The sequence below is a fragment of the Gasterosteus aculeatus genome, chromosome 11 (genome assembly GCF_964276395.1).
Source record: "Gasterosteus aculeatus chromosome 11, fGasAcu3.hap1.1, whole genome shotgun sequence".
Classification (NCBI taxonomy): Eukaryota; Metazoa; Chordata; class Actinopteri; order Perciformes; family Gasterosteidae; genus Gasterosteus; species Gasterosteus aculeatus.
Genome location: NC_135699.1, coordinates 5,315,483 through 5,327,763, shown reverse-complemented (window position 1 = coordinate 5,327,763; position 12,281 = coordinate 5,315,483). Strand labels below are relative to the sequence as shown.

The 12,281-nt window shown below is 48.0% G+C and overlaps 1 protein-coding gene across 1 annotated transcript in view; it reads right to left on the bottom strand.

The window, feature by feature from the left end:
• Positions 1-743: 743 nt before the first annotated feature.
• The window catches only part of ntn1b (netrin 1b), a 37,453-nt gene continuing 25,915 nt past the window's right edge, over positions 744-12,281 (bottom strand). The window contains exons 4-7 of the mRNA XM_040190841.2: positions 11,263-11,412; positions 9,703-9,756; positions 7,444-7,518; positions 744-3,016 (exon numbers count right to left, since the gene is read on the bottom strand). Coding sequence (XP_040046775.1) covers positions 2,697-3,016; positions 7,444-7,518; positions 9,703-9,756; positions 11,263-11,412 — 599 coding nt within the window. The 3' untranslated portion in view covers positions 744-2,696. The remainder of the gene's footprint in view (positions 3,017-7,443; positions 7,519-9,702; positions 9,757-11,262; positions 11,413-12,281) is intronic.

Below are 12,281 nucleotides of genomic sequence, written 5' to 3'. Positions count from 1 at the left end.
TAAAAACTAAACAAACCAGTATTAATTGCTGACTGTTCTTTGTTTGTTTGGGGGGACTGGATATGTAATTGCCGCTTTAATTGTTTGTGATCTGATGATGTGACGGCCTGTAGAAGCTATATGCTCTTTTATTTAACCCCCAAAACCCGATTACTGTTCCTCATTAATTTCAGATCTATTAATGTCATTTTGTCATGGCTATTGCTTTAAAAGCAAACCTTTAACTATATAAATAAGGGGCTACATTTTTATTTATTTTTGATAAATGTCCTGAAGCCATCATTGCAATATCAACGTGTTTTGCACAGTAGTAATATCACTGCATCCTGTACATGTTAAATAGATTCTCAGTAATTAAAACTTAAAGTGTAATTTGCTTCTACACACATTTGTTCCCCTTGTGCCTTTCTCACGTTGTTCTTACACTCTATGAAACCAATAACTGTTGTATTGTGTTGCATTAATACCCTGTATTAAATAAAAAATGGGACGGTAATGTTGTGTGTGTTTCCCTGCCGTGTATATTTATCGGCTTTCCCATAGATTATGGTTCTTTTTAAGGGTTTGTAATTAAATTGTAGGGTATAAACTATTTTTCATGCTGATAACTTTTCAATTACAAAACATAACAACTGACGGAAAATTGTGTCGCAGCACATTGTTTGAGTAAATGTTGCTGTAAAAATGATGACACTTTTTAATTCAAAAGAGGCGAGGAAAAAAACAGCTGGGAACACCCTCAGTTTTCTTTTGCTTTTTGTGTACACAGCTTTATTTCAGATGAATTAATGTTCAGTTCTTTAAGGCTGTTCAAACATGGATCAATACTTTTCATCACAGCCGTCTACAATTCAATGCAAAAAGTAAAAAATAAACGTAAAAACCACAAAAGCCACATTGTTCTCATGTGTCATTAAATATATTCATTTGTGATAAACATAATATATTAGTATTACAAGACATTACACAACCATTTGCAATGGACACTGCTAAACAACATTTACAAGCCGACGTATAAACACGAGCAGGTAATTATTCAGGTAATGATATTCATGGAGTTTGGCTGTTATCTTCGTGACAAGAAATAAACGGCCGGTACAGAGGCAGGGACTATAAGTGCCTCGCAGCTTTCAAATACATACAGTATGATGCACAGAGTACTGAGGTGTACCCTTGTATTTGTGTGTCCATGTGTGTGTTCTAAGTGTGAACCGAGTGGTTGTGTGATCCTCACGTAAACATGAGACATTCCTCCCACATTCATTTATCCGGCCGTCATTTATTAAGCCTCTAGTATTTAAAAAAAAAAAATCCTGTTTAAGTTCACTTAGAGATAGATCTGGTTAATGTGTAACAAAACAAAACAAAAGTAATACTATACAGCTATATAACACGCAGACAATCGTGCCTTCATGTCGAGTACCAAGTCTTGACAGTGGAGACCTCAGAGGTCGCTCCGAGGGGACATTTGACACAACAATCATCTGTGATATTCCATCACTCCAAAGGTTATCTTCCCACAACATTGAATACCGTATACAAATCAAATGTGTACATAATTCACAATCATTGTTAGCTAGTAGTCCGCTACATTAAATGAGCATGCATGCGTGAGTCAGTGTTGCTGATTGGTCGATGATCTCTCCTCTTTTTGTTATAAATGAAGTGAGATTGTTCACTCCATCCGTTGGGACATCTCACTTTTATTTAGGTGTATATTACAGAATTAACGTTATTCCGTTATTAACTGTTTGTAGTATCAGTGAGGCGAGCAGGGTTTGAACTGTACAGTTTTTTTGTGTGTGCATCAAATTGTGTTTTTTTTCCCTTTGTGAACATATCTCATATGTCCTAAAACTAGTAAACGTAAGTGCATGGTTGACACATCTACTCTACATCTCTATAGCATCATCTACTTAGAATAATGTCTATGTACGCACGTACGGTTACTTTACATGCATCAACATACAATTCATACATATACATACACATATATCTATATAGATATATAGATACATATATCTATATTTCTTGATAAGTGGCAAGCAGAGACGGGATCGTTGCTGCAGACTGAGTTGTTTCTCTGAGGCACCAATTAGGTTTCCAACAGTTAATCCACAATTTCTTTCCCTTTTAGCTGTTGACAGTTTATCCAAAGTTTGGCAGGTTACAGGAGCAACTCATAATACACGAGCAGAGTCCCTCAACGCCACGAAAAAGTCTCTACATTCATCCAGACAATACTTTACACAACACAGCGGAGATAAATCCTCTTAAAATACAAAAAAGGGCGATACAGTAGATGCATTGCTCTTTAAACCGACTGATAAGGGGCTAAAAACAACAACAACGGCATCATGGGTAAAATAGTCGGGGTGTGAAGTATCTGCAACATTAGGTGCAAACTCTGCAATGACAGGACACAACGAACAGAAACCGAGCGACTTCACCAAAGGTCCTAAAAAACAAAACGAAAGAATCACTAATCTCTTCGCTCCAACTGAGAGCAGCAGCACGCAGTCACTCCCCCTCTTCTACTTCTCACCTGTGGCTTTCTATCTCGTTATTCTTCCAGTTTCCCATTCATCCTCTCCTGCTCGCATCCTTCCCCAGCGGAGACGCTGTTTTGCCCCCCCCCCACCCCTCTTCTCCCTCAATCTCCCGCCTCAATCTCTCGCGTTCCCCTCCGCCAACTTTTAGCACTTTCCCCTCTTGTCGCGCTGTTGGAACTTCCTCAGCCGGCGGCCCCACAGGTCCTTCCACGGGATGAGCAGGCTCCCCTTGTCCGCCACCACGCCGCCCTGCCCGGGGGAGTCGTCGTCCGTGCCCAGGAGCAGGTACTTCCTCCCGGGCTTGATCTTGGGGCACTTGCAGGCCACGTCCTTGGCGCGCACCCACAGCAGCTGGTCGCCGCGGCGGATGCGGTGCTCGCCCTGCTTGTAGACGGAAATGATGTTGACGGTGAACTTCCACCACTCGCCCGCCTTGTCTCCTTTCAGCACGTGCACTTGGACAGCTGTTGGAGGAGAAGAGGGAAGCCGGGGTTATAACACCTACACGGACGTCTCGTTGTCCAGTTATACCCGGCCACAGATACTCGACCCCCTCGGACCCGGCCGGCCAAAGGGTCTGATGATAGAAGAGGCTACATGTAACGGAGCCAGGGAAGACCCCGGTACCACTTGAGGAGGTAGTTGTCGGTAGCTGTTAGCTTTTGCATTTCTGCCAAAAGCGTTCCACAACTTTCGCTCTGCACACGCTTACCTGCGTTAAACCATAACCCCCTGAAACGTCATTGGTCAATCCTCCAGATTTCACATATGCGCGTGGAAACCTTTGGAACGTGACCTAGTGTTTCCATCTAACAGGGCAGCAGAGTACAACGGACCAAAGCAGTCTGGCATGAAACACTTTTACACAGCGCTGAATCAAAAGTCCAGAAAACACCCATATAAACGTGAGCCATAACGTCACCCGTCCTTCCCCTCACGACCTTCGACCTTTCCTTGTGATCCTGAGCATACCCTATCACGGTTGCGACCCCGGCGCAAACACAAAGTCTCACAGCGGACAACGTCGGAGAGCATATTTTCACATGAGGGGCAGAGAAACACTTAGTTCGATGAGGAGGACATTGATAATGTGTGGAGATAAAAAACGGCCAAAAAAGGAGATTTGTTTTTTTTTTCGTTTGAAAAACTCCCACATCTGCTAACAATGAAGCGGAGATAAATCCTGTCCAATCGGTCCATTTGGTGTTAAGCTGGACTCTGAGCATCGAATCACAAATCAAGTCAGACCTGGTGACTAATGGAACACCAATTGTTACAGATATCTTCATACCAGGATATGAGTAATGCTTCCTTCACGGATTCCCTGTCAGACGGAGCGGCTATTACCTCACTGGCTGCAACAAGAGGCGAACAGCTCGGAGCAGCGATGGAGCTAATCTGTGCTCGAGGTGAAGTGCCTCACCCCGTGGGTTTAGATAGGAATGTGCCATTAACGCTTAAGTGCGCATGTGGGAATTCGCCCACGGCTGTGAGAATGAATCCAATCTGAAGATTGGATTAGGTGAAAAGACTCAAGTGACAATCACTTGGATGTGCTGCGTATCTTTTATTATCTATTTATCTGTGAGGGCAATATCAGATTTTTCTTTGTTTCCACGCACAAAGATCACACATTACAGAATACCTTTGTAATGACCGCATCCCTCCCCGTCAATGTCTTCATATTTAGCCCTTTCTCTGCCCCCCCCCGGCTGAACACGATCACTTTCATTGCTCATCGCTCGCCCCCCCAGACGCTGCCAAGAGCCGGAGGAGTGGGGTGTTTGGGTTTGTGCGTCGAATGCACGGTGCGAGCAAATTGCACACGGTTTCAGAAGAAAGGAGGTTTGTTGGGCTTGAGTAGAGCGAGCTCTCACAGCCCGGCCATTCAGCGCAGCCCTCTCCTTCATCCAGACACATAAAGGGTGCGCGGGGCGAGAGTGGGGTGGGAGGGGAGGGGGGGGGGCAGTATTTGTCTTCCCAGCAAGAGAAAAAGTTGCAGGAGAATCGGGATGTGTTTCCGACCTCATGAGCTGTCCGGGGTTCTGCTCCCAGAGCCCCGTCCAACTCCGCAGCGTGAGAATCCGGCGGAGATAGCGCGCTCCTCTCCAGGCCGAGGAGACTCCATTACAGGGGCCAGGCTCTCGGTCCAGCTTCTCCTCTCCTCTCTTGGTAGCGCGTCGAAAAACACAAACACACGGAGCCACGCCGCCCGCTTTGGAGCTAAATGGACGGCGGGGAGACACTGAGAGCACAACAATCTATTACGAATCGGTGCACGCTGACGCTGTTTGGGGAGACGGGGGGGGAGAGGGGCAGTGTGAGATGATCCTGCTCTTGTGCAATGCCTGCCAGCGAGGGGGGTGTGTGTGTGTGTGGGGGGTGGGGGGGAGGCCTCCCTCGCCGCCAAACTTCCAGCTGGGTTTATCTTCTCTGGGCGGTGTGCTGCAGCTTGACACCGCATGCCACCAACAAGCGAAGGGGCTAATGAAATTAGAGCTCGCTTAATTAACGCGCTGAGGCCCCCTGTCCCTTGTGGTTATCAGCTGAGTGAATGATCAGGGACCTGTTACCCTTGGGTGAGCACAGAGGGGTGGCCTGGGAGGCTGAGGCGGGGAAGGCGAGGGGGGGGTCGCCCTGAGCTTTGAGCACTATCCCGGAGCGTCGGCAAACACGCGGCGCTTTGATTCATTGTCCTCCCGGTGGCGGGGAGGGAGGGTGCGTGTGTGCAGAGGAGGGTGTCAGGCGAGAATATAATCCCTTTGTGTCCTCCGTCTCCGTAGCTACGGCGGTGGTGAAAAAACAGAAATTGAATAAACAAAACATATTTCTTTCTCTCCGGGGTGGCAATCCGTCACCGTCCGCCTAATTCACCACCTGTTTGTGCGCCGAGGAATGCCGGGTTGCCGGCACAGCGCACAACTGTGTTTAAACAGAGGGCCCCTTCCCGTGACCCCCGGGGGGGGCCCTGCATCACCGCTCGACACATGGGTATGGGGGAGGTTGTGGCCCCCAAAAGAACAGAGGGAGAGACCCCCGAAGAGCCCACAAAAGCAAGTGCGACAGGCCTGAGAAATGAATTAGGGCCGAGGCGGATGCAACGATGTCGGCCACACTGGCTCCGGCAGAATCATCTGCTTCCAGACTGTCTTCTTTAAGACGAACTTCAGAGAAAAGCAACAGGAACCGCCCGCCTCGCCTGACTCAAGCTTGACTGATTTATAGATGCAGTCTGTCTCAGAGATTTGAATGGGTCAAAATATGAATAATGGCTGCGCTCGGCTTTTTATAGGGAAACACAACAAATGGCCTGAATTAGTGTCTACTCAGCTGTACGGGGGAATCAAATGAATTCGGCCAATTTTTCAGCTGGAGGCCGTTTTAAAGTCCATAAAGATGGAGTTTCAGCAACAGTGATCTTGAATGGGACAAGTTAGTCAAATCTGAAAGCAATCAACATGAGGGATGTCGAGGGAGTTCGAGCGGGGCAAATAGTGAAGAACCTTTTCCAAGGAGAAAATGTAGGTTTTGTTTACAGAAGCCCCCTCTGTGCGTTTTAGATGATAAAGTACTGAGACGAGATGTGCAACATTTGATTGAAGATCGGCTGCATCCCTACATGTGCTCAACTTGCAGGTACGGTACTGGTTCCAGTGCGAAGTGTAAATGTCAGTGTTGCAGCCATCACATTTCCATCTGATTCCCAGTTATCGGCCTGCGAGACACAGCTGTCTTTGCTTTATTCTGGTGGCACCGACGTTTTCAAAAAACATCACGTCATAGCCTGCGATGTGATGTTTATTTTTACCTGCCGCTACACCGTGAGATGTATTTCAGCTGCACCACTTGGGTTCATCTACAATGTAATGTGATTGCTGCGTGTGTGTTTTGGCTTCTCTTATCTGATATTGGCTGTAAAACGCCAACGTATTCGGTGAAGGCCTCGGCTGACAGCGTTGGACAAGAACGCGTCCACCGTGCTTGTGTGGTCGGTCCCGCTTGCCACACTCTGACGAGAGAAGCGGTGCAGCGGGCTTTTACTCAACACCCTCCGGCCTACTTTCTGCCTGGCGATCGCGCTCGACGTGTAAGTAATGATCATTTGCACGGGTCAGACGTTAGCTCGCTAATTCCACCGGGCTTTAAAGCTACACCGGTTACAGAAAAGGAGCCAGACGTTGTCACACATCTGGCCATGGCAACGCGCTTTCCTACGCAGTGACACGAGTGCGTGGTTGAAGCGTTACGTTAATCAATTTTGCTCATTCACGTGCCCGTGGCTCTGAGCTTACTACTGCACAGCTTGTTTAAGGCTTGTTCGCCTGCTGCAACACTGGCAAACGTTACACACAAAGATGGCTGACGCCCTGATCCTCCTGCTACGCTGATTTCAACGTGAATGTGCCCTCCTCCCCTATTCTAGTCAGTTAGCTTAGCATTATCGCAGGGGAAACATGTGGCCTGGCTCTGTCCAACATTACAAAAAGAATCTGCCTTTCAGCACCTTTTGAAGCTCTCTCTTCGCGATTTGTGTCTTACACAATACAAGTGTTTTGACTGGCCGTCGTTAAAGTTTAGTTTCTGTCATAAAGTGTAAGCTTTTAAGAATGATTTGCGCGTAAATGCTACCTTTGGCCTTCCATTTAGCGCTCGCACTGAGTGATCAGATTAGCTGGATCAACATACAAAATGAGCAGAGCTTTGGCAGGCATTCCTTTTGTCTTGAAAAGTTCTGTCCAAACCATCCAGGAAAAAACACGTTTCCAGATGAATCCGAATCAGAGGACGTTGCTTGAGGCCTCGCTCGGGGTCTGACTAATTGAGACATCTGACCTCCTGACTGCTGGCTGACGTCTGGCAGCGCACAGTCCCGCGCGTTGGACTCACTCACCGTAGTCTTTTTTACAGTACTTCTTCATCGTGATCTTCATCTTTCCCTTGGAGGCTTTACAGTGAGACTCGCAGTCTAGGAAGAAGAGGGGAAAAGGAAAGACAGAGGTACAGGTAGTTAGCAAGTTTATGCGGTTCACAAATCGCCTCAATGTGTATCATATGTACCGTTTCTGCCCCACTGTTTGTGCCCCCCGGGGGTCTCTAACAGGTCTTCAAAGTGCCACCGTGAAATGCGTTGAAGCTCAAACAGTGTCTGCCAACACTCTCACTATACTCCTCCCAACATCTACGCTGCAGCTCGCTCCCTCGTCAGTCTGCTGGCACGCATTGTGCGGCTCTGAGGGCCACACAGGACACCCGGCACAAAGGAAGGTCACTGGAGGAATTAGCTGGCTACTGGAAACCAGCGGGGACTCTCAGAGCAGCGTCTAATCCACAGGATGGTGAGAGAGGGACTACTCCAACGCTTGCCGGGGCCGTGATGTACTGCGTCCCCCCCCCCCACCCACCGCCACCTTCCCGGAGACAGAAGATCTCGAACTTGTGATTAATGTCTCAGGCGTGTCCCCTGTGCTCCAGCGGTTGTGTACCTGGACCTGCCAGGGGGCTTTATCGATGGCCCGCCGCTGTCGTTCTGCCACTGCGCCCGCTGCAATGAGGTGGGACCAGAGCGCAAACTGAAAAATTGAAATCGTTTGTTACCTCTACTCTCTCCGCTGACTGAATTGGAACCAGATCATCTGTGAGTGCCCCCCCCCCCCCCCCGACACACACTTCCCATTCTGCCTCTCCCAGAGCAATAAGCCCTGTGCTCTTTTCAGGTGGGGCGGGGGTTGGGGGTGGGAAAGCTGGGCTGGGCAGTCTGAAGAGAAAGGAGGGGGGCAGTTGAGAGAGAGAGGGGGGGACCTTTCAGCCTGCCTGAATATGGACAAACTTCATTATTTCTTCCAGCCCTCTGTCCAGTCTTCCCTTTTCTTCCCCATTATGCTCCGTGTGAATGAGGTTGCCTCGGTAATGATTGAGAAAGAAAAAAACGCCCCTCTCCTCCCTCTCCAAAAAAAAAAAAGGGAAAAAAAAAGAGAGTGGTACGTGGGATGAGGACAGAACTGATGTATGTAAAGAAAAGCATTTTCTGCTGGAATGCCTGGCTGCTTTTTGGGGCGGCGGGGAGAAATAAGAAAAGAGGAAATCCCAAAGTAAATGAATTTGACGAGTCCATATCGAGCACGGCTGATTTCCATGTAAATAGGCCCTAAAGGGCGGGGGGGCGCTTTATCTCCCGCCGGCCCCCGGAGCGCCTTTATCGTACCTCCCTTTGATAGCTGACGTTGCCCATTACCCCCTTTAGCGCAAACCGCTGCGCTGGGCCATTACACCCGCAGCTCTCATTAAGGTCCGATGTCCCGCTGCGAGGACAAACGCCCCCTTTGTGTGGGCCCCGCGGCGGTGCCACGTTCATTCTGCCGGGGTCCCGAGGGGGACCGCACCGCTCCTAATTTGGAGGGTGGTGTCTGTGTGGACTCGCTGACAGGAATCCAAACTCCGCGCAGTCACCAGTCACTACAGCAGGAAGTGGCCTCACAACAAAGCTGAATGAAGTCAGTGGCGCCACTCTCAGACGCTGACTGACTCAGTCCATTCAACCCAAGCTGTATCCCGGTAAAAGCCAATGCTGTAAATTAATAAAAACGCATGTAACTAGCTGAGGCTGCAGGTTTTTCTTTTCAATTACTTGCTGTGAATCGTCATCCTATTTAGCGGCTAAAAGGTCAAATTACAGATATTTTTGTTGCACATGGCCCGATGTCAGCAGTCCAACAAGGAGACGCTTGTCAGAGCAGATGAACAATGGGGTCGGCGGGGCTTCACTGTCAGCGCAGCCGGCCTCGATTGAAATACAAACTGGTGCAAATGAAGCGTGTAATCAGATTAGGGCTGAGACCCGGGGGAGGCTGCCGGGCAGGCAGGGAATACAGGCAACGAGGCCGCAGGGAGCGCTGGCAAAATATCTGGAGTTTACATCAGCGGCACTCAGACCTCACAGACCTTAAGACCACGACTGCGGACGAATGGAAGAAACAGGCATGCTGCCAGGAATGCACACACAATTACATGCATGAGGGAGCCGCGGCTTAGCTTTGGCTGCGCGGTGATTAAAAGGCTGAGGAACACAATAATAATCCAAAAGAAAAAAATATTTAGAAGAGCACTACCAATGGAGGTGAATTGAAATCCAAAGACATTTCATAATTCTCACCTGACGGCTCCTCGTAGCTGGTGTAAGTTGCCGTCGGGGATGCAACTGGGATCTCTGTGACAAAGATGGGAACAATTTTCAACACTGTGATCAAATAGCAAGGCACACAGAATACAATTCATGCAATGGGGGAATATATGTTGCTCAATTTCCTGGTTATTCTCCGAAGAGCAGCATGTGAAAACCCCTCAGAGCACAGATTTAATGGGATGTCTTTTTAATGACGGCTGATTTTTGACACACAGATGTGCTGAAATAATGTGTAACAACACTGCGATTTTTCCATTAATATTCCGCTCCCACCGGATTGTGGTGTGTTGGAGATACAGAGAGCCAAGGTGGCCGGTCTTGTTAAAGACGGAGCTGGCAGGGACTTGGAGATCACAAAAATGTAATATTGGGCTATTAAACAAGCCAAAAGGCATTATCTCAATAAATATACATGAAACCAAATATGTCCTTCAAGAACTCCATTTCCTCCGGCTTTTACACCACATTTGTTTCTTCCTCAGAAAATGAGAGAAACGCTATTCCTGCAGGTTCACAGGTTTAAATGATTTTTCAAGACCGCAGACACCAATGTTCACACAGGCCTTTATCAGAAATGTCAACCCCGGTAACATAGCGGACAATTGTTAGTGTGTACATGAGCTCCCAGACATCACGTTATCTTATCTGACCACGCCAGCCTGCTACTTGATGCTCCAAGCCAAAGCCGCTACAAGCGACCCATCTCTGTTTCCACGAGGCGTTGGCGTTTATTGCCGAGGGCTTGGAATCTGCAGGCGGCAGATACAGCTAATAAATGTATCAGCCATCATTCCCTCGGACCCATTCTGGGGATTTATTGTGAGAGAAGCCATGTCAGGCAAACTCTGCTGGTCTGTCTGTCCATGTTCTGCCCGCCCCGAATATCTATCCAAGTTATCACACGAGGTGAGTTTGATCCATGAGTTCATACACAACGAGCACGTTCTGTCCTTTTCAGGCCATGTGCTGAGGTTCTCTGGTCCCAAACCAATGGGTGACGTGAGGGCGACTATGCGTCCACCTCTTGTATACAGACCATTAAATGAACGCTATTGCAAAAGGAGCGTGGACTATTAAAGTATAATACGTCCTTTTTAGCTTTGGTAAAAGGTGGAATTTTATTATTTATTAATTTATGCCACAAACTTTGGACAAACGACGGCAGTCAGAAATCCCCTCGGCCGCATCTCTAGTGCTGCTTTTTTAGCTTTCCCTCATTCATCTTGATGAGTTATTAGAAAAGTCTGGGATCTTTTACTTTTACATTAAAGAATTGTATGACTCGGCCTTGATTCCTTGTTACAAGGATATCAGGTCACTAATGAGGTGTTATCAAACGTTCTTACATCAGGCCTGATTTAGTTGCTGGCCAGCCAAAGGGACGTTTTTTTGGCAACCCACTTTTGGAAGGGGTATTATTATTATTATTACAGACCGATTGTGAACCCTACTTAAGAAGGGGGCTGATAAGAGGATTAACATCCTGTGGGTGCCGTGATAGTGTGCGATGCTTGTGGAGGTCGGCCTTACTGATGCAGGGGGCGATGGGCGAGCGGCTCTGCTGGTAGCCCTTGGCGCAGCGGTTGCAGGTGATCCCTGTCACGCCGTCCTTGCAGGGGCATTGACCCGTCGTCTGGTTACACGTCTTACCCGCCGCCCCGACTGGATGGCAATCACAGGCTAAATGGAAGAAGCAAAAAGAGAAAAGATGAAAAGGTCAAAAGAACATCAAGCTAGATAAACTTGTGATTTGCAAATGACATGGTGGCTTTGGAAAGGCTGCAGTGAGTCTCCGCCCCGTCCCTGTTTTGCTGACTCTACATGTTCCATACAATAAAAAGTAATCGCACGGAAACCTAGCGAGGACTCACTCACACTACAGCGGGCTGCCGTTTACTTCCAAACCATCACAGATGGGGAACTGGGCCCTGAACCAGCATAAAACCTCAATCGAATTACACCGCTTCCCTCCACCCATTATGACCACGGGATTCTTCGCTAGGTCTGTTTCTGGACGGCACGCAGACCAGCAATTCGCTTGATTAATCGTAATAATTCACCCTCACCGCACCGTATCGCTGGACTGTGTGTGTGCGTAAATGCTGGTGTGTTACAGGCGCTAATCGGGGTGTGTGTGTGTGTGTGTCTTTGAGCTTTCCTTGAGAGAAGGCTTTGTGTCCTCTGCACCGTCGTGATCAGACGGACTGTGTGCTCTTCAGATTGAGTTTCCAATGTAGAGCCTTTTTGGCGAAGAGTTCCTTGCAAATACTGCTTGAATAATGTTTCCCATTAATGGATAAGTGGAATGCACTTCAAAGTCTGTTTAAGCTGTTAGTTGGGAGGATCGCACGTTCAAATGTGAGAAATTTGTTCTGCGTGTGTGAGTGTGTTTTTGCTCTGCCAAACATTTACCATAAAGCCTGTGTTTGAAGTGGAAGCCCAGCCTCCCTATTAGCCCTGCATGTGTTGTATGTACCGGCAGAGTCAAGCAGAGTCTGCTTGAAGTGGTCAGCAGAGTTTAGGAGTTGCTTTTAGCTGGAATTTATAGA